At 37.7% G+C, this 21,360-nt stretch overlaps 1 protein-coding gene across 1 annotated transcript in view; it reads left to right on the top strand.

Moving 5' to 3' along the window:
* The window catches only part of LOC139708411 (SANT and BTB domain regulator of class switch recombination-like), a 32,043-nt gene that overhangs the window by 1,666 nt on the left and 9,017 nt on the right, over window positions 1-21,360 (top strand). Inside the window, exons 3-17 of the mRNA XM_071620362.1 lie at window positions 1,328-1,362; window positions 1,945-1,985; window positions 2,907-3,101; window positions 4,568-4,626; window positions 4,880-4,974; window positions 5,905-5,970; window positions 6,418-6,483; window positions 7,315-7,380; window positions 10,273-10,317; window positions 10,852-10,975; window positions 11,535-11,693; window positions 12,809-12,957; window positions 13,960-14,083; window positions 15,010-15,100; window positions 16,471-16,538. Coding sequence (XP_071476463.1) covers window positions 1,328-1,362; window positions 1,945-1,985; window positions 2,907-3,101; window positions 4,568-4,626; window positions 4,880-4,974; window positions 5,905-5,970; window positions 6,418-6,483; window positions 7,315-7,380; window positions 10,273-10,317; window positions 10,852-10,975; window positions 11,535-11,693; window positions 12,809-12,957; window positions 13,960-14,083; window positions 15,010-15,100; window positions 16,471-16,538 — 1,383 coding nt within the window. The remainder of the gene's footprint in view (window positions 1-1,327; window positions 1,363-1,944; window positions 1,986-2,906; window positions 3,102-4,567; window positions 4,627-4,879; window positions 4,975-5,904; window positions 5,971-6,417; window positions 6,484-7,314; window positions 7,381-10,272; window positions 10,318-10,851; window positions 10,976-11,534; window positions 11,694-12,808; window positions 12,958-13,959; window positions 14,084-15,009; window positions 15,101-16,470; window positions 16,539-21,360) is intronic.

Raw genomic sequence — 21,360 nt, 5'->3', positions numbered from 1 at the left:
TGAAACCAACCTAACCAGGCTGAACTCCCTGAGATCTTGGCCATCGATCGCGCAATTTCCATGAAAATTGGCACCTACATTACCTGTCACATAATCTACCAAAGTATAAAAGAAAAAAATAAATTTTTCTTTTTTTATATTTTATATTAATTAATATGCATGAAATCATAAATTATTTTGTTCTAAATCAGAAAATAAAGCTAATAGCATCCTTTAGTTTTTGGTGATATGATTCTTTGTAGCATTCCTAACAATATACTTGAAAAAAAAATCTGGTATCAAAATTAATTTTTTTAATGTATTCTATTGTTTTATGAATTTCTTATGTATTTCTTTGTTTTTCAACCTTTTTTCATTTTTTTTCACAAAATTTGTCACAGAACTTATTGTAAAGGGTGTGTAAAGTTCAGGTTGAGGTGAGGATTTAGCTTTTATCGTTTTGCGAGATATTCAGAAATCACTCTATGAGATGTCAAAGAGCATGCAATTCTAAGGGGTATCAAAAGTTTATTTGATGAAAATAGAGATATCCAAAAACAAGGTGAAACAAAGAGATCCTAATAAAAGGCATGGCCTTACCTTTCGCCTTTTATTATCATCACTTTTCTTATATCTCAGCCATTTGAAAACCAATTTTCATCAAATAAACATTGAATCCTTCTTAAAATTACATGCTCTTTCATATTTCATAAGAGGTTTCTCATTATCTCACTTTTGAGTGTTCAAAACATGAATCCTCACCTCAACCAGTACTGTTCATTTCCTTTAAGCATAAGTATGCTAAAATTAATTGATTTCAGCCATTACTATAAAAGTGAAAATAATCATATCTTTTTGAATAAGGTGAGAAAACTCTATTTGCGTAGACTTTGTACACATATCACGTTTTTGAGCCATTTTCGTCTGAATGCATAAAGGTTGTGCAGCGTTTTAACGATATGCCCGATTTTCACGAAAGTGGTGTCATAAGATGTGCGAGACTTGAAAGTAAAAAGTCAGTGAGTGGCGTGGTCAAGAAATTCGCGCAGCAGAATGGTCGTGAAAAATATCAATGGGGGAGTTGATTCACCCCCCCCCCCCCCCCCCCCCACCCCCTGGCCGTTTTAGGGTTAAGGTACATTTGTGTGCCACATAATTTTCTTTGTATTGTTCAGCAGAGTGAGCATATATACTTACATACATGTGTAACTTGTTTCAGTAAATGTAATGGCATGTGTAAGATAGAACATTGACACACAACTTTGTGACAGCACTGTTCTTTTCATACAAGTTTTTGAGTATTACGGGGTTTTCTTGTGCTGAGCAAGTCATGTTTTTCTCTTTCTAGGATGCCACAGCAAACCAGAGAGTAAAGGCAGAAGGGTGAGTTTTTATTACACTAAAGTGGACTTGCTCAATTTTTGTATGATGAGATGTACATCTGTGCAATTTGATCTGTGGTCGCCAGTCAGATGTTTTAATAAAGACCCTTTTCAATCAATCAATCAATCAATCAATCAAGAGTATGATTTATCCATTAGTGTTTGGATATTGGTATAATACAAGTTGTAATACAATCAACACTGGAAATTCCTTTGCTAGACATTATATTCTGCAGATTTAAATCTGATTTCCTTTTTTTTAAGTCTGTACACATTTTGCTTATTCTGTGTATTGAAATCACCTAAAATTTTGATCAATATCATTCCTGTTTGTTTGCCTGCAGGGATATCCTCAAAGAGAGAAAAAAGTACCCATATATGTTTGTTGATATCTTTCTCATTAAGTTTTGTGTCACTTTCTCAATGATATGGATATACTGCACATAGAGTGAGAGGCCCATGTGAGACCAGATGATATCTAGATTCATTTGGCTGATCAGTGATTAGCTCATGCAGTATCAAAATAAATTTTTTTGTTATGAGAGAACTAACTTCAGATGTTTCCTTCAATCTTTTTCTCCAGACCAAACATTGTGATCCATGTGTGTGATGAGGCAAAAAATGGTAAGCATGTTGAGATATTCCAAAGCATACATAACTAGATAATTACTAAGCATACTGTATGCATTAAATAAGGTTTTAATTTCGCAATCGGGTGCTGTTCAAGAATCTAAGAACATGCGAAAATATTAAGTCTCATTCCACATATATTTCTCCATTCAGTACTGTACTCCACAATCACGAATTTCACGACTCACAAAATTGTTGGGAAGTCCTGATTCACAAAAAATTAGACTCGCTAAAGATATGCTGCATACAGTACTTCATTTTTTATTGTTTGTGTAGCAGAAAGTTTTAGGCATTGGGGCATTGTGTAAGAGTAATCCTTGTGTTCATTTTCCCACTAAACTTTAGGGTAAAGAATTCAGAGAAAATGAAACTGGTTGTTAGTTCAAACTATTCTCTCTGTGGTTTTATTGTGCATTTTATTCCAGAAATTCCCTGTATTCTTTCTGTGGCCATGCAATTAGGCATATCTTGCCCAACATTCAAGTATTCTGTTGGTGTCAGATCAGTGTACAGCAGTGGGCCATGGATCTCAGAGATTTTACCAATATCATCAAAAATGGAGTATTCCCTCAATAGTCATTGGGGTTTGGTTTTTTTTGCTAATTTCTTAAGCCTGATAACCTGTTAAGTGATGAAAATGCTTTCAGTAGGTACCGTAGTTGTAACTTCACTGCACATGGATACAAGTCAAGGTTGAAACTTCTGCAACAATCAAAAGTAGCCTGATTTTGCAGAGCTCATCTGCAGAATGATAGTATATGTTTAGATAAAGACTAGCAGTACCACTTTCAAAGAAATTGATAACTTCCTGCCATAATTTCTCTCTTGATAGATATAGAATTGACATTGATGCTTCAAATGTCACTGCATTAGAGCTATCACTCTCACTAGCTGTTGTTGTTTTTCCCCCAAAAGTCAAGCGAGACTTCAATTGTCCCCGGGACCTGCTGGTCAGAGAGATGAAATACTTTGCTGAGTACCTGTCACTGGAGGCCCAGCGATGGGAGGAGGTGGACATTTCTGTCCACTGCGACGTCCAGATATTTGAGTGGCTGATGCGCTACGTCCACCGCCACATACCAGAGAGGCAAGCCAGCGTGCCCAAGTTGGGTGAGTACTGGGACTCAATGTCTTTATTCGTAATATTGTATATGTGTAAAGCTTCACTGTAGCCTTGTGCAGAAATGAATGTGTGCAATTTAGATGTGTACCACTTTATTAGACATGCTATGATCTATGGACAAACTGATATGTACGTGAAACCATATTCTTCTTTACATATGAGTATAGGCAATTTCAAAATTGTTTTAGATGTGTTCTCTAGAAGATTTCAGATATAATATACAGAGGGTTTACTTTACATTCTGGCTATGATTTGTTGTTCAATGAAATATTTCATATCTAATCATGGTCAAGTACCAAGTTAGCAAGTACACTGTATTTGAATGAATAAGTGACAAGTGTGACATTGACAGATTAAAGCCCGGTCACACAGCACTTTACGGCTTAATCACGGCCAAAACCTGTCAAAAAGTGGTCTCCCGTAAAGCAGACGATGTTGTCTGCGTTGATGTTGAGTTTAAGACGAGCTATGGTCGATTTAAAGACGTGGCAGGACGCGGGGGAAAATGGGAATGGCGTCGGACGCGGTAAAAAGTTTTGAACTGCTCAAAAGTTTATTCCGCGGACAACCACAGGCAGCACACATAGTAAAAACGTGCAACACACATGAAACACACGTGATAATCCGTTTTCCGGCAGTGATAAAACTTGGGGAGACGCGGTAAGACGTGAAAGTTTAGCGGTCTGTCACAGGCAGAACATGGTCATCTGATGCATGTTACGCATTGGAAATAGCATGTGTTTAGCAGCTTATCACTGACAAATGGATTTTTCCGCATACATACACGTGGCTGGACGTGGTTAGCCGTGCTTAGGCAGTGCTTCAGCAGTTGAACAGCCGCCAACGACCATACCCCGTACAAAGCACGGCCAAACCACAATTGACCAAAAAATTACCACTTACGACCACATTCACCAGATTTTCATAACTCTTTGTACGTGATTTAGACGTGGAGTGCTGTGTGACCGTGGCTTTAGGCATGATTGCAACTCAGGTTCGTGGCATGATTAAATAATTTTGGAACAAAGTGTAAATGCCAAATGCTTTATGCAAGGTGGACTTTGAATGAATAAAGAACTTTCATCATCTGATTATCATAAGGAAATAATAAACTTTATGGTGAAACTCTTTTCAGCAATAGTGCAGCCTACTTGCAGCACACATTTTATTGTATGTAAGCTGACTCAGAGACAGTAGATTTGGCTATCTAAAGCTTTTTTTTTTAATTCATGAAATTCTTCCATCGAGATGCTTTCATTGCAACTGATTGACAAATTGCCCTGTATTATGTCATTGCAGGGCAATTTGTCAATCAGTTGCAATATCTAAAGCTTTATGGGATGTATTATGTTAAAGTGTCTTTTTTTATTTCAGCGATTATACCTGTGCTGTGATCATATCTGCTTGCTGCATTGTGCTATAATGAATGTCTTTTTTTTTTCTTGTATTCCAGAGGCCAGCAATGTCATATCCATTCTCATCTCATCAGACTTTCTCAAGATGGATGCACTGGTAAGCTTTTTAGCATTTAGATTGAGATGACACACTTTCCTGCCTTTATAACAGAGCTTTTTTCCATCCTCCATCAGATAGCCAGATTCATGAATTTGTCATGATTCTGGAAATAATTTCATTACTGCAATGTGTGATGATTTTGCTTGTAGTCTTTTTGTTCTTCATTTTTTGCAAGCTTTATATTATGTAACAGTTGTTTTGCAAAAGTTGTACAAACTTGTGACATATGTCATATCTTTTATTTCAAAAGGTGACAGAATGTGTTCAGTTTTGCCATAAACACATGTCAGCAATTGTGTCCACCCCATGCAACATGAACTGTATCAATGACAAGTTGGTTACAAGGTAAGAAAGATATTTTGTTGTCTTTTGTGCTGTTTGTTTCTTTGTTTTAAATAGGAATAGAGCATTCGAGATTGTAGATCAAAGTGCTACATTCTGTAAGATTTTCAGAAACCCTACAAGACCAATACATGATGTGTACACTAACCCTGACAATATGCACTTTGCCCTGTCCTGCAGTATTGGAACCAGGTACTAGCTTGTATATACCAGCATGGGGCAGTGTACTGTCAGTATCATGGGCTGGTGTTAGCCAGCCCAGTAGAAAGAACTTTTACCACACAAGGGAAACTTGTGAAAACGAGGACCAAAAACTCATGACAGTTAAGTTGTTATATATATCGGGTTTCTCACTATATCATGGTACAAAACCAAAAAACAAACAAACAAACAAACAAACAAAAAAAGTATGAAGAGTCAGGGCCATTAAAATCACCTTGTAAGAGGGTTTAGATGCATTGATCCTCTCAAAGGCGTTAATTTACCATTTGCAGATGAAACAAAAACTCAGCATTAGTGCTTCATAATAGTTCTAAAATGTGAGTTAGGGATGGAAACAACAATGTAAAAATGTGAATCAGTATCATAAATGTTGAGTATTGTTAAATACACAGAATGTGAACAGTAGTTATAATGAAATTGTTTCTAAATAAACCATCTACAGTTATGGTTTATTTAGAAGAAAAAAAGTAATATCTCCTTTCATTTTAGGCTTTAATCCAAAATGTTTTAATGGTAGGATGTTTTGTGATGCAACTGACCTACACATAGGCATCAAATGTGATAACTCAAACATTTTTTTAGATCACTGTTTCCAATGGTAAACACTACATTTGATAGAGAGAATCTGATGTGATACACTTCTCTGTGAATCATTCCAGCACTGTTTCTGTTTTGATTTCCTTCATTTGCATGACTTGAATCCTCCCCCAGGATCGCCAGTCTCTTCACCGATGTGGAGGCAGATGACGTCAAGGACAAGAAGGATAAGTTCAAGAGGTGATTGTTGGCACGCTGTCTCACAGCTTCTCACATTTGGCACAGTACACATGGTTGCTACCATTTCTCAGCACGTGCTGGTGGCTTTGCACGGATTAACCCCTTGAGGACGGACAGATTTCGCTACATCATGCATTTCCCATAGACACCTGCCAGAGTATACTCGGGACTCGTCCTCAATGGGTTAATCATTATCGTATTCATTGATTTAACACAGACTTGACTTTCAGCCAGAATTTATTTGTGTGTGCTTCTTTCATATATGAGACCTCCAATGAATGACCGATCTGAAAGATAGGGGTGTTGCCCCTTTTCAAGTTCAAAGGTATCACTTCAAAGGATTTTGTACTCGCAATGGCTTTTAATCAAAAAATAGAAAATTCAAAATGAAGGTGACATTTTTGCACGGCAGTATGATAAACGATTGTATTCCATTTTCCTTTGCAGCAAATTGTTCATCAAAAAGATCGAGCAACTCTTTGATCCTTCCAATGTGTCTGCAACAATGTACAAGTAAGTTCAGCAGAAATGCTGCTATGCTTTGGCTTCTTATCATTCTGGTAGAATTTTGACCATACTTGCTTTTTTTTTATGACACATTTAACATTCGTTTTTGTAGTTGAGAGTGATACACTGAAAAAAAAAAATATACAATTTGTTAATTCTCCCTTACACCTGTGTAACATTCAAAGAGCCTCTCCCATTTTGAGCATTTTATGACAGGTTTTATCAAGGATTTTTTTTTCCAAAGTTTGTTTCCACAATCCACATGTTCCTTCATTTAACTTAACAAATACATGTATAATAATGAACAGTACAATACATGAGAAATTTTAGCCTTGAAACTAGGAATTGAAGAGCTTACCATTTGTTTGCATGAAATTCTTGGTGATTCTTTTTCAGTGCTATGATATGTTCTGTCAGGTTGTTTTTTATTGAAGATCAAAATGAGTTAAAAGTAGGAATGTTGCCTGTGATTTCACATGAAACGATGAAATATTTTGCATAATGAATAACTGTATTGACCTAGGATATTGTTATTTGGGTGTAGATTTTCTTTTCTATAATGTGGTGTCTGATTTCATTGCCCAGTGAATCACAAATATCTTACAACATCTACTGAGTAGAGCTGCATCTAATGTGATGCTGTTTTATTGATGGATATTGATTACCCTCTGTATATTTAGATTCATATTTGTAGATGTTCATCTCCCAATGCAGATTGGTGTACTCTTTGTTCTCAACACTGTCTTTTTTAATATTATATGCTCCTCTTAACAGTTATACAAAGTGATCAATCTGAACCCTAATTTAGTGTAACTCGTTGCCATTCACTCTCCCCAGATGCCAGCACTGTAAGAGACTGCTTACCAGAGAATCACAGAGCTTGCTGAAGTGTCTTCCAAGCAGGTATGTACTCCTAACTACAACAATCTCCATCCAGGAGACATGAAAAATTTACTCTTCACCATGTCTTTAACCCCTTGTGTTCTTTGAGTGACAGTTGGCACAGAAAACTCCATAATTGTAACTGATTGACAGATTTGCCCTATGTCGACGTAGAATAGAGGTCGTAGGTTCAATCCTGCTCCAGTACTGTATGTGTGCCCATGATTTCTTTTGTCACGGCTACTGCTAAAACACTGATTAATTCAGTGCTTACTTACATCGATATAGGGCACTTGGTCAATCAGTTGCAATAAAAAAGAACTGGTGGAAAAATTTCATCAATTCAAATGAAAAGACCATAATGTTATACACACTGTCCAAAGTCCCTGGTGCAGAAAGGGTTTGCATCAAATGAAAATTCATCCAAGTTAGGAAGTTGCTCTCAATGCATGCAGTAACTTAACCCTAAAAAGACTGGGCTATTTGGGTAGCTCGAAAGACTGGGGGGGCCTCAAGGGCCCCCCCCCCCCCCCCCTAAGATCTCGGCTGTGGATCGCGCGATCGCCACGGAACTTTGCACAATGGTAGTGTGCGATGTAATCTACAAGATCGTGTTTTTAAATTTTAGAAAATAGTCTTCTTTTATTTTATTTTGATTAATTATGATAATTTATGTGAGAAATCAGAATCTTTCATCTAAATCAGTAAATAAAGCTCCAAAAGTGCTCATTTTTGGTATGATTATTCTTTGTGGCATTCTTAGCAAATGTGCTCGAAAAAAAATTCGGTATCAAAATTAATTTCTTATTTATTTTATTGTTTCATGAATTTCTTATGTATTTCTTTGTTTTTTCGACCTTTTGTTTTTGTTGTTTTTTGTAACAAAATTTGTCACAGACACTCTTTGAAGCATAATACTCCTAAAACAAACTAATTTTAGCCATTGAGAGTAAAAATAAGCATATTTATATGAACCATGTGAAAAAACTCAATTTGCATTGACTTTGTACACAAAATCACATTTTTTAGCCATTTTTGGCCTCACGTGCATATACAAAAAGTCATGTAACTTCAGAACCGTACCCCCAGGCGTCACAAATTTGGTGTCAAAATGTGCAGGAAACTCAAAAGAAAAAAGTCATGGAGCATCACGGCGAGAGCATTGCGTGTTGCAGAGTAATTGTGCGAAATTTCGAGGGGGGGGCCTCCGAGGCCCCCCCCCCCCCCCCCCCCCCCAGTGCAGTTAGGGTTAAAACAAGAAATTTGTAAATGTTGGGACTGAAGTGCACAAATGCTCTGGTTTGCTTGACTTTCAGTAGTGCATCTCACTTTGTGTCCTACTGGCATGCCAAAGTACCCTCTTCATAATCAGTATGGATGCCAATACTTTCAATTTCTCATGTTAAAACTGGCACACACAAGAAGTATGTGTTCTTAAATCTTTTTGGGCAAACAAGTTTATTAAGACATTTTGTTGTGACAGTAGTAATTTTTATCTGTTGGATTTTGTGTATATCTGTTTATAAGTATGAAGTATTTGAAATTTCCGCACTGCATGTTGTAAGCGGTGAACATAAAATTTATTATGAATATCAATATGAAATGTATATATGTGCAAGTGAGAGATATGTCTTATGGGAAAGGGAGGAAAAGAACAGTGTCTAGCTGTATAGATTATTACGTAGTTGTGCTTGCTGATCCTTTCTGTCATTAGTGAGCAGAGTAATGAGTATACCCTCCAGCTCCATACTTATTGTCCCCGCCGAACGAGTTCGAGCAGGGGACTATGAAACGGGCTCCGTACGTGTGTGTGTCCGTGCGTCCGTCTGTCCGTCTGTCCGTCCGTCTGTGCGTCCGTGTGTGATCAAAATGTTCAAAATGCTACTCCTTCGCCATTTCTAACCCGATTTTGATTCTGTTTGCTTTATATGATAGCACTACATGGGAGCTTTGAAACTTCTATACAGAATTTCAGTTGTGACCTTTGACCTTGACCTTTGACCTATATTGTACATTTTGCTTCAAAATGCTACTCCTTCGCCATTTCTAACCCGATTTTGATTCCGTTTGCTTTATATGATGGCACTAGGTGAGGGCTTCAAAACTTCTACACAGAATTTTGACCTTTGACTTCTTTGACCTTTGATCTTGATTTTTGACCTATATTATACATTGCCTACAAAATGCTACTCCTTCGCCATTTCTAACCCGATTTTGATTCCGTTTGCTTTATGTGATGGCACTAGGTGAGGGCTTCAAAACTTCTACACAGAATTTTGACCTTTGACTTCTTTGACCTTTGACCTTGATTTTTGACCTATATTGTACATTTTGCTACAAAATGCTACTCCTTCGCCATTTGTAATCCGATTTCAATTCCGTTTGCTTTAAGTGATGGCACTAGGTGAGGGCTTCAAAACTTCTACACAGAATTTTGACCTTGGACTTCTTTGACCTCTGACCATAATTTTTGACCTGTATTGTACATTTTGCTGCCAAATGCTACTCATTCGCCATTTCTAACCCGATTTCGATTCCGTTTGCTTTATGTGATGGCACTAGGTGAGGGCTTCAAAACTTCTACACAGAATTTTGACCTTTGACTTCTTTGACCTTTGACCTTGATTTTTTACCTATATTGTACATTGGCTACAAAATGCTACTCCTTCGCCATTTCTAACCCGATTTCGATTCCGTTTGCTTTATGTGATGGCACTAGGTGAGGGCTTCAAAACTTCTACATAGAATTTTGACCTTTGACTTCTTTGACCTTTGACCTTGATCTTTTTACCTATATTGTACATTTTGCTACTAAATGCTACTTCGGCGGGGACATATATTATGCACCGCGTAATTTCTTCTTTTCCTTGTGAATGAATACAAACGTACCAATTATCATGATTATTTGGCCAGGCTCAGCATTGACCGCACAGGGAGACTGGTGTATCACCATCAGAGGTAAGCGGAAGGCAGTATGGTGGTAGAAGATAACATACCTTCTATGTCATTTCCTATACACTAAACACGGGACAGAATGATATAGAATGTTAAGTACAGATCTTAAAACATCTATGAGTTGCTATGTTTTATACCCTTTTGCAATATGAAGTGAATGTCTGTTCAAATATCCATATATATCATTCTCTAATGAATAAAGTTCTTTTAAACTCTTTAAGTATAGTCTGAAATGTTATATATTCTATTTCTTATATTTCAACCAGATTATGTCAGTCTTCTTCCAGCAAGGATGTTGCTTGAAGCTTGGACAGACTGTGAGAAAGAAAAATACTAATTGGCCCCTTTGATTCATTGTTTCATGTAAGGGTGTCATATACCTGCTGATTGCTGACAGAAATCTTGCCTTGTAAAAAAGAAAAAAAGAAAAATGAAAAAACACATAGATGGCACGTTGTGGTGTTGATTAGTTACAATGTCTTGGTTTTCCACTTTTTTGCCATGTCCGTCTGTGTGTGTGTGTGTGTGTATATTTAGGATGACCTCATGGGATGTGAATGACTACCTCATCTCACTTCACACTGAACTCAAATCCTGGAGAGATGTCTACTGGAGGCTGTGGGGACAAGTCAATGTTCTCAAGTGTTCCAGATGCAAACAGGTCAGATATCATATCTTTGTCATCAGTAAAATATCTCTGCAAAAACGTCTCTCTCTCAGTAAAAGGTCTCTGTGCCTGAGAATATGCAGAGCAATCAAGAATGAAGGCTTGTCATTTTTCTTAGAGATAGAGAATATGTGTGTGAATTCATGAATGTTCATCAGTTTGCAGATTGAAATGACTGTCTCATTGAGATTTTACAGCAGAAATATCTATTCCTGACATAAGGGTTAAGTATGAATTCACAGTTTTGTGTTTACATGTCAAAAGGTTAAAAGCAAATGAACATTTATCTTCGTCCCCCAGCAATGATTTGTACTGTTACATCTGCCACAAAGTGTTCACGAACCTGTCAAAGTGATTGTTATCTCCACACCCAGTACCAATGTGGACATTGTTTCAACCCATTCCTTATGGGAACCTAGTATTCCAGGTTCCCGTTACATCAACTGATATAATAAAAGAATCTTGTTTTGGGGGACTTGGAGAATTTCGGGAGGAATGGGTTAATATGACCATGGCAATGACAGATTGGTCCCCCTTTACACTCACGTTGCAGGTATTCCAGTGCTCTGAGCTGGGCCAGTGCCGGCTGCACCCCAAGACTCCCGTCTTTGTGAAGTCTGCTGACCAGGGTAGCCTGAAGGCGACAGTGGTTGGTTCCTACCCATGCTGTGACCAGCCCGCCTACCGCTTTGACCCCCTGGAGCAGTCCACTGTGAGTGGCACATGCTGTAAAAGTCGTTATTTTCGCATACAGATATTTTTGCGAATGAGGAGGTCACAGACATTTTTGTGAGATTTTGTTTTATCTATTTGACACCGAGGCTATTGTGCCTGCGCTACGCCTGCCTGTTCATTCCACAAATAGTAATTCAATCAAGATTTGGGTCCTGTTTCGTAAAACTTGTTATCAGTAACAACTGCCACATTTCTATGACAATTTTGCTCTCAGCCAATCAGATGCGAGGATTTCAGTAGCTTAAAACAACTGTCGTAACTTGTTATTGTTTACTGTACACATTTCTCTCATACTTCAGAGCATAAAACGATCTTCAGCAAGTTGTGATAATTTTGGAGTCTGGTAGACCCAGTTATCACATACAATGTATATCTGTGACTTTGATTTGTCTGATTGAGGGAGGATACACTGAATGCTTTGGCAGTTTTGTCCCGGCAAATTGAATCAGCTCTGATAGGAGAATACCTTTTATTTCTTGAGGGTGTGTTATATAATATGACAATAATTTTACTGTTCTCAGGCAGTTTGTTTTCCATTGTGAGGGCAAGAGAGAAAATTAGAAATGATTGTAACTTTATGAAAGTTTCAAAACTATTCCTTCTCTCCATTCTTGTATGTTGGTACTCACACCCCTATGCACATACGTTTCCAATGTGAATGTTTGTTACTGTAAAACAAGACATTTTTGTGTCCATGAAATTTTCGCAAAGTTTGCAAGGAGCCAAGAATAGTGAAAGTTAAATGCACATGAAGGTTTTCATCTCCGCTATACGCATTGAATGCGAGTCGCCATTTTGCAAAAGTTTTATGCTTCGAAAACAGCCATCTGCTTCAGTTGGCAGATGTTTCTGGTTTCAGAGTACTGTAAAAGTTAGAAATTTTCGTGGTGTGGAAATTTTCACGCCTTTCACGCAACCAGAAACTAGTGCAAAAATAAAAGCATGTGAATATTTTTGCATATCTTATGTTCTAGTAAGGAATATCCTGCTTCTGCGGGATTAAAAACGTGCAAAACTCATCTAACCCGGCCGAGTGTGAAAATATCCACCTTTTAGAGTAACTGTATTCCCCCTGCCCACCCGACTCTCCAGGGCTGTGAAAGCAAGGACCACGTGGTGACGTTCTCGGGTCTGGACAAGTCAGATCCATCCAGACACAGCCAAGAGACCAGGATCCTTGAGACACTCTTGGAGAGACGAGATGTCATCTGTGCTCCGTCCTTACAGCCAATCAGTGAGAAGTCAGTCAAAAGTCTCTTTTATACAGAGTTTTGCTCTGTTTTAGCATTCATGATATGAGTTAATATACATTTGGAAATATAAAGCCTTTGAAATGAAAGCACTTGGTTGAATTTTGTTTTTGTTTATATTGTACGGTAAACGCATAAGTTTTCATGGTGCATTAATTTTCGTGTATTTCACACTACTTTTGCCCAGTATGAATTCTATAGCCTATGAAAATATCTCCACAATTTTCTCAGCACATTTTGAGCAGGTGGAATCATGGGCTTCAGCAGTGATGCAAGTGTGCAAGTGTGCATGTGCCCTTGTAGTATTAATTTGAGAGCATGTGTGTATGTGTATGCAGATTGTTATCATGAAGGATAAGATTATGATGTAGTCATGTGCACAGGCTGCTCCATAAATTATTTTATGCCACATCCTAAAGGATGCATGACATTCTAACTCAGTTACTGCCAAGCAAATATGTGACAACATTCGCAAAACAAAAAAGGTTTACCAATGACTCAGCTGTGTTCTCAAACCTACTTGAATTTGGCTAGAAAGTTCTTGTCCTTTAATTTCAGCTCATTATCCATGATCTAGTGTTTAGAAGTAAAGGCTAAAGTAGCACCAGAGAGCATCTAGGACTCAGGAGCTCCCAGGGTCTGAACCCTAATGAACCAGAAGTGCAAAAGACTTTGCTCACATAGATTCAAGTACACTATGCATTGAGAACTTTTCTCATGCAGCATGCTAAGATCTCAAGTTGTGGACGAACCTGATCCATCTCCAATCTCTGTAGTTTGTATAATGCTGCATTTACATTAAAAGGATCTACAGATTGTAACAGGTAGAGACTTGCTGTTAATTGTGATGTAAATTTGCATACTTCTGGTACTATTCCTGTCTGTTTAAATTTAAATTCTTCCTTTTTGAGGAAGATGATGTCTAAATTTTATGATACATGTATATTTACCTATGTCAGCCAAATCTTTCATACCCTCAAATATCTTGTACAGATGGTCTGATGCCAACATCTTCAGTGCTGACGAGGCTCTGAGTGGGGTCATTGATGAAGGACTCGGGGTCAAGGGCCAACTGCACAATATATTTCCTGATGATACCATGCCATTCGCAAAACATGTAAGTGTTAACATATTATTCTTTAGATATTGCCTCAATATGAAGCTACCTTCATTGTTTTTTTTCTTTGTCGCTTTTTACAAGTGTTCATTTGCATGACTGATATTTATGTCAGTCATGTTTACAAGAGTCTTCATCTGTGATTAGATCTTCCTTCCCCCTCCCCCTTTTGTTAAAAGAACGCCAATGACAAAGCCACTAAGTCATTTAGCCGCATCCTTATGACCTCTCTGCTTTTCATCCAGCTATGATCTAATGCATTGTCATCTACAGTTACAACTCATATGTGGCATAGAAAGACCCACACACATGTATAAGCTGGACATACATACCTGGATAATCATATGCAGTAGGGCTTTAATTATCCGGCCACTTGGGGACCGGCGGGCATCAGGATAATCAATTTGTTTGGATAAGTTTCTAGCATATTATGCTTGGGGTGCACACGTTATTACCAATTCACCAAGACAATGATTATCTGCATGACATTGTCATGTTTCATACTTTATTAATTGATACCGAAATGAAACAAAATATATGTATAATATCCCTTCATGTATTGTTTGTTTGATTGATATTGACTGATAATGGGATTAATATTGCGACTCGTCAAATACTGCCGCTGCATTGTACAGTAACCAATGCTGTACACTCAGTGCTAGTGACAAGCGTGGCACCAGTAGTTGACATCGTCTCACGAACTGACTTAAAAGTTACAGTCTGCTGCAATGATTGGAATGTGTCCCGCCGTTTATTCGCACGATAATGGTTGAACTTGTGTTTGTTATGAGTGAGATTGGTACTGAAAATGCGTGCAAACGTAAAAAGATATGTCAGCCAGTCAACACCCGGATAACAGAGAATCTGGATAATCAATGGCCGAATAATCAAGGTCCTACCGTACTTGCGCTTTTTTCATTGTGTAGATTGATGTTCAGCCAGAACCAATGGCATCCTCCACTGACGACTGGGACAGTTCAGATGATGAAGTGGGAGATGATGAAGAACAGGTCAAAGGTTAGCAGAGTAGCCCTATGTTCAGCTGTTTTGTTACATTTCTGAAGTTGCAGTGACAGACATTTTTCAGTGTGATTATGTCCCAGCAAACACTCCTTTTCATTGGGCTCCCTTGTTCCACTTTTTATCTCACTATCTATAATCTACCAACTCAATGAAATTTAATTTTGCAACAGTGCATCTGCTTGCTTTTGTTGTTTTTATTGTTGTGCACTCTAATATATTGTGTCCAAGTGTTCTACATTATGCATATCATCAGTACATTTCTTTCAAAGAACAATGAGATGATAAATGAAATTATGATTATATAATATGATTATAGTTGTACCACATATCTTTGAAAACCTTCATTTTAATACACAGCATGTACATTCTATGTGGTACTGTCAAGATATCCATAACTGTGTTTTTAAGATAAAAGATTACATACATGTATAAATGTTATTCATCTATGTATTTATTTATTGGTGAACGTCATTGTCATAGAAATGAGATGTACAAGTGTGTGGCAAGGAGATTCAAAGTCTAAACTTTGTTTCCAAACAAACCTCCCATTGTACGAAGAGTACTTGAAATCCATGATTGGATGGCCTGAGGCTTGAGGTCTGGTGATTTCTCCCCGTCACCTGGATTGCTGGTCCTATTAATTCTTTATGTGCGACGCTCGCACCCACTGCTCAGTCGACGGCGTGCCAAGTTTGCATAATTTGGTCAAACGCATGAACCTGCCCGAACCACTCGATAAATTGCCAGATGCCGCAATAAAATAGAAGCTTCACTTGCGATCCCATTCCTTGCACACGTGTCTTGCATTATGTGGTGACTGGATATCAAGTAGTGCTCCCTTTTGGATTTTCTAGTAAATTGTAGGTTTCTCTCATTAGTTTAAGTGCAAAGTCATGCCTGGACAATAGTGTAGCTGCTGATCATTTGAAAGAGAAGTAATCATAGACTTGTCAGTAGATTGACATCAAAGCAATGCTTGGAATTTTCTCTACAACAGAACTTTGCTTATATATAATAAGTTTTTCCAATTAAGCACGCCTGCGTTGCAGTCTCAGAATAATGTGGCACACTGGGGGTTTATAATGCAGCACATAAAGAGTTTAACAGGTCTAATTCATTAGTCATTTCAGAGTGATTGAAATGTCCAAGAAGTGGTTCCTTTTCTGGGGTCAGTACTCATCCTTGCAAAAGATTCTTCATAGTCGACCACAAATCACTTCAGCTGAATATTTCATTTTTTCTACCTCTCTCTCTCGCATACGTGATATCACTGTGCTGAGACTACAATGTAGCAATTTTGCTTTTGTTTTTTGTTTGTTTCTGTTATATTTGTTTGGTGTTTTTGTGTTGTTTTTTACTCACAGGGAGAGGAAGGAGACAACCCATTCGCAGGAAACAGTCCAGCAAAAGCATTGTGGGAAGGGATAAGCAGGTATGTCACATCACACGATGCACGTAAAGCTTTTCTTTCTTTCTTTTTGTCGTTGATAATATTGTACGAATTTGAAATAAGAAATATACCTGAACAGAAACTTCATGAGGCCTCTCATTGTGTTGTCTAAGAATGAAAGATTTATATTTTGTAAGACAGTGAAACCTGTTCACAGCGGCCCCCAAGGAAGACGAAAAAAGTGGCCGTTATAGACAGGAGGCCGCTATAAGCGGGTTCTTTAGCATGCTTTTTCTCTCGGAGGGAATTGTTTTTAATGGTCATATAGGACAGGTAGCCACTATAGACAGGTGGTCGCTAAGACAGGTTTGACTGTATCAGATAATGCTAGCAGCTTCTATGTAGCAATAGCCAAGAGCAGCCTGGATTTCCGCTCAATATCATTGTAAGGTTACGACATTAAACCTTTTCTGGTTGGCCAATTTTGAAGTTGTCAATTCAGCCTAAAAATCTAAACCCTTACAACAGTGAGATACATCAATATACTCTATACACGTAGTTCCGGTTTTTGTCTTTTATGTAATTCCATATTTAGTTTTCAAATTGCATTCATGACATGATAATGAAGGAATTAGAATTACTCTGCAGAGATTTTGAAGTTGAAGATAGTGTGACCTGTCACCATGATGCCCTGATAAAGTAGAGTAGCAAGATATAAAATCAGGAAAACAAGAATATGAGTGGCTTTGGTGTACATCATGAAAATACACACTGGCTGACATTTCAAAATTTGAATATCCCAACTACCACGTGACATAATTCTTATGTCTAAGGGGATCTGGAAATATGGGCAATTTACGGTTTGCTTGGAAGCATTTTTTCTGCACTTGCAAGAAAGTTGGCCATTGGTATAATTTTTGAATATGTACCAGTACTTGGAAAAAAAAAAAAAGACCTGCTGAACACAACTCCAAGTGCACCTCAAATCGTATAGTCAAGATTTGTGATTAATGGGATTTATCATACAGTTGAACCTCTATTATCCGGCCTCCCTTTATCCGGATCTCTCTATTATCCGGACGCAATCTCGCCGTGATTTTTTTTTTTTTAATAATTACGGGAAGAAAGGGGGATTCCCAACTCCTTGAGAACTCCTACCCAAACACACATGAATTACATATTACTTCCAACATGATTAACATACATTGCATCAAATTTCCTTCCAAATTGCTTACCTTCAGACATTTCAACATCCCGAAACATCCCCAAATGTAACAATGAAAAGATTGCAGTATACACATTACTACATGTGGTACTGCAATGGGCTACATCAGTACATGTGTATGTATATGTACATGTATAAAGCATTGAGTCTCCCGTATCCGGCCAAATCCCTTATCCGGATGAGCCCCGGTCCCGACTTGTCCGGATACGAGAGGTTCAACTGTACTTTCCAGAGAGGAAAATCATAAGGAATTCTATGTTTTAAATTAATTTACATATCAAACACTAGATCATATTTCCTAGGAAAGACACATACATTTTTTTTTTTCAGCTTTCTTAGCAGCTTTCTTTTTCAGAGATCTTTTACATGCTTGCATGCTTGTTGCTGTGGTCTGCAAATATGCGTACGTGCTTGACAGCACTCTCACTTTCTAAGCCTATTTTTTCAAAACTATGTCCCTGAGATAGTTGTCTTCCTTTCCATATGTGATACATGCTTTTCATTACAGAAGTAGAACGTTGGAAAGCTTAGAGCCTGTTGAATTGAATAATACCCCCAAAAAGAAAAAAAAAAAGGAAAAGAAAATGAGCATTGACTTTTATGATCAGGATTTTGTGGTGACATTTCACATATAAGAAATCTTACTGTAAAACCAGAAGTGTTCATGTGCATTTCAATTTCGCAAATTTTGCGAGAGCCAAGATTCACAAACTCAAAATGCACACAAAATTTCTTGTTGACACTATATGCATTTGATGCCAGTGGCAATTCCCAAAATTTTATGCCGGGAATATTTCATGTTTGCTTTACAGTGTTGACTTCAGATTGGTGACAGAGATGAGTTATTTGAGTAAACAAAGCTGTGACATAAAGACGTTAAATCTAATACAACAGTTGGATGTTTGGCTGTTGTAGTGCTGGCTCATATTGTTGTTTTCTTAATTTCTTTATGTCATACTCTTGTGTTCATGGGATTATTTTCTGTTCATTTGATGCATAATTTGGTGAGTTTTTGAAACACACACCTACACTCTCACCCCTCAACATGGTACTGTACCCAAAATTCAGGTTTTAGGTGACCTTTGACCCATGATGTCATGGGGGAATTTTGCTGCAGAAATTATTATCTAATCATCACAAGATGAATTTACTTTAAGACACCTATGACTTCACTGCATGTTATATTGAAGAAAGATAGCTTGAAATTTTTACATTGAACTCAGCACATATTCAGAAAGAAAATAAGAATAGATAGATCTGGGGGGCATTTCATGAAGGAACTTGTCGGATAAAATGTCCGACAAGTCAATTATATCCGACAAGTTCAGAGAAATCAGCCAATCAGACTAAAGGATTTCTCAAAACTTGTCGGATATAATTGACTTGTCAGATATTTTATCCGACAAGTTCCTTCATGAAATGCCCCCCTGGGGGGCGTTTCATGAAGGAACTTGTCGGATAAAATGTCCGACAAGTCAATTATATCCGACAAGTTCAGAAAAATCAGCCAATCAGACCAAAGAATTTCTCAAAACTTGTCGGGTATAATTGACTTGTCAGATATTTTATCCGACAAGTTCCTTCATGAAATGCCCCCCTGGTCTCGCATGTAACCTTGGATGGCAGTGTGCGATTTAGTATGAGCCAAAGTTAGCTCACTTAAGAAGCAAGCTATAGACATGAGCAGTATAAAAGGGTAACAATCAATGAGGGATATATTTCTGTTTTACTGCAGAGATATAGCACCAAGCCCTAAACATGTGGTGTCTTGGGCAAGATGGGTTAATGCCAGAGGTTACATACATCCTACCTATAGAGGGCAGACTATGTAAAATGTATGTCGGCACGGAGACTAGGGAGTGTTGGTATGCCCAAGGAGGTTAAAGAGATGGAGTTCCAACTGGCTGTAATTATTCAAACAGCTGTCATTTTTTCTATTGATGTGCAAAAGAATTCCACAGGTGCTCTTGTGCCTTTGATGACCGGGGTTCCATGCCACAGTCTTTTTGAGCAATTTGAAGATTCATTTTAAACTCTAACATAATATCGGCTATATTCTGCTTGTTTATTTGTTAAATAGAATGAATGTTTACTTAATGATAAAGCGTATAAAACAAAAGTAAATCCCGTCCAGGTTCATGTGCAAAAATGTAAACCTGAGCTGTATGTCGTGAAAATATTTGAAACTGTACCCTCACTACAAAGCCGATTTTATCATCTTTCCGATCACTTCCGACAAATGAAACTGAAATGGTATAATTTTCAAATATAGCTCTTTATTAATTTATATGTTAGATTAGTGTAAAGTCATGTAAATTCGAGTAATTTTGATTTCTATTTCATCAATTTTTGAAAAATTTTTATTCACACATCCCCGTGTCTGTACATATATGTATTGCTTAATTTTATAAGAAGGGACGGCGAAAAGTAATTACCATCATAAAGACATATCTTCCTTTGAGAGTGACTAGTCATGATGCAATGCCACATGAATCAGTTGTCTTCCTATCTGTGAGGCAGCTCCAGTTTAGCACATACTTCAAATATTTCTGAGTGGCGGCATGAAACATGGGATCAAAGGGAATGAGACTGTTGTTACTCCATTTCTCAAACCTCCTTGGTATGCCTTACCAAGTAACAGTGGACTTCACTCTGTATGTGTGTGATTAGACAATGCTCTTGTCCTTTTTTTTGTGTCAGTATTGGCCTTTTATGTTGCCATGTCGCCCTCTTGTGTTCACTATCCGCATGAGTCCATGAAAAAAAGACAAGGCAACTTTGGCACCGCCGCTGGATCTAATGAGGTTCGTTGTCCCAGCCCACTGGCCTGTCTGTCATGCGCATCTTGTCCAAATATGGCTTGCACATAAATGCACTCTTCATGCTCTTACGTGCAGTAGGTCATGCTTGTTACTGTTGACAGGCACTTCAGAGAGCCATTGGGAAATGTTCCTTTAGAACTTGTATACCGCCCATGCATATTATCTGCAATGGAATCTTGATGCAAATGATGTTTCCTTGTATTTTACACTTTATTGCAAAATTTTTATATGGTAGGATGTTTTGTGATACAACTGACCTACCCACATGCATCAAATGTGATATCTTGAACATTTTTTTAAATTACTACTCTTGATGGTAAACAGTACCTTTGAAATGATTCCCAGAGTAATTTTAGATATCAGGGAACATGCCAATATTGAAAGGACATTTCGATATCTGCAGTGGTTTGGAGTAGTATCATGTTTTGCATTGTTTTGTGTTGATAATGTAATTTTTCGGGATGACCATTTTCCCCTTAAGACCTGACCCCACCCCTCTCCCCACCCCCCCCCCCCCCCCCCCAAAAAAAAAAAATTTTCAATGCAATCTTTGATGTGTGATGGAGGGAAGTAAAGGAGGCAGAGGTTTCATATTATTGAGTGCATACAGGTGAAAGAAAACCACAAGATATTAAAGGTGCAGTAGGTCCTACTGTTTACCATTGGGAGCAGTGATTTAAAAATGTTCTAGTTATTTCATTTCATGCATAGCCTACAAAAGCATGTGTAGGTCAGTTGTATCATGAAACATCCTACCATATAAAAATTTGCAATAAAGTGAGATATCACTATTTTTCTCAATACACCGTAACTGTAG

This window comes from Diadema antillarum, unplaced genomic scaffold, assembly GCF_040938485.1.
Source record: "Diadema antillarum isolate AM-2024a unplaced genomic scaffold, OU_Dant_1.0 seq00001334_RagTag, whole genome shotgun sequence".
Classification (NCBI taxonomy): domain Eukaryota; kingdom Metazoa; phylum Echinodermata; class Echinoidea; order Diadematoida; family Diadematidae; genus Diadema; species Diadema antillarum.
Note: the sequence above shows the minus strand (reverse complement) of the source record. Positions and strands in the feature narration are given on the sequence as shown.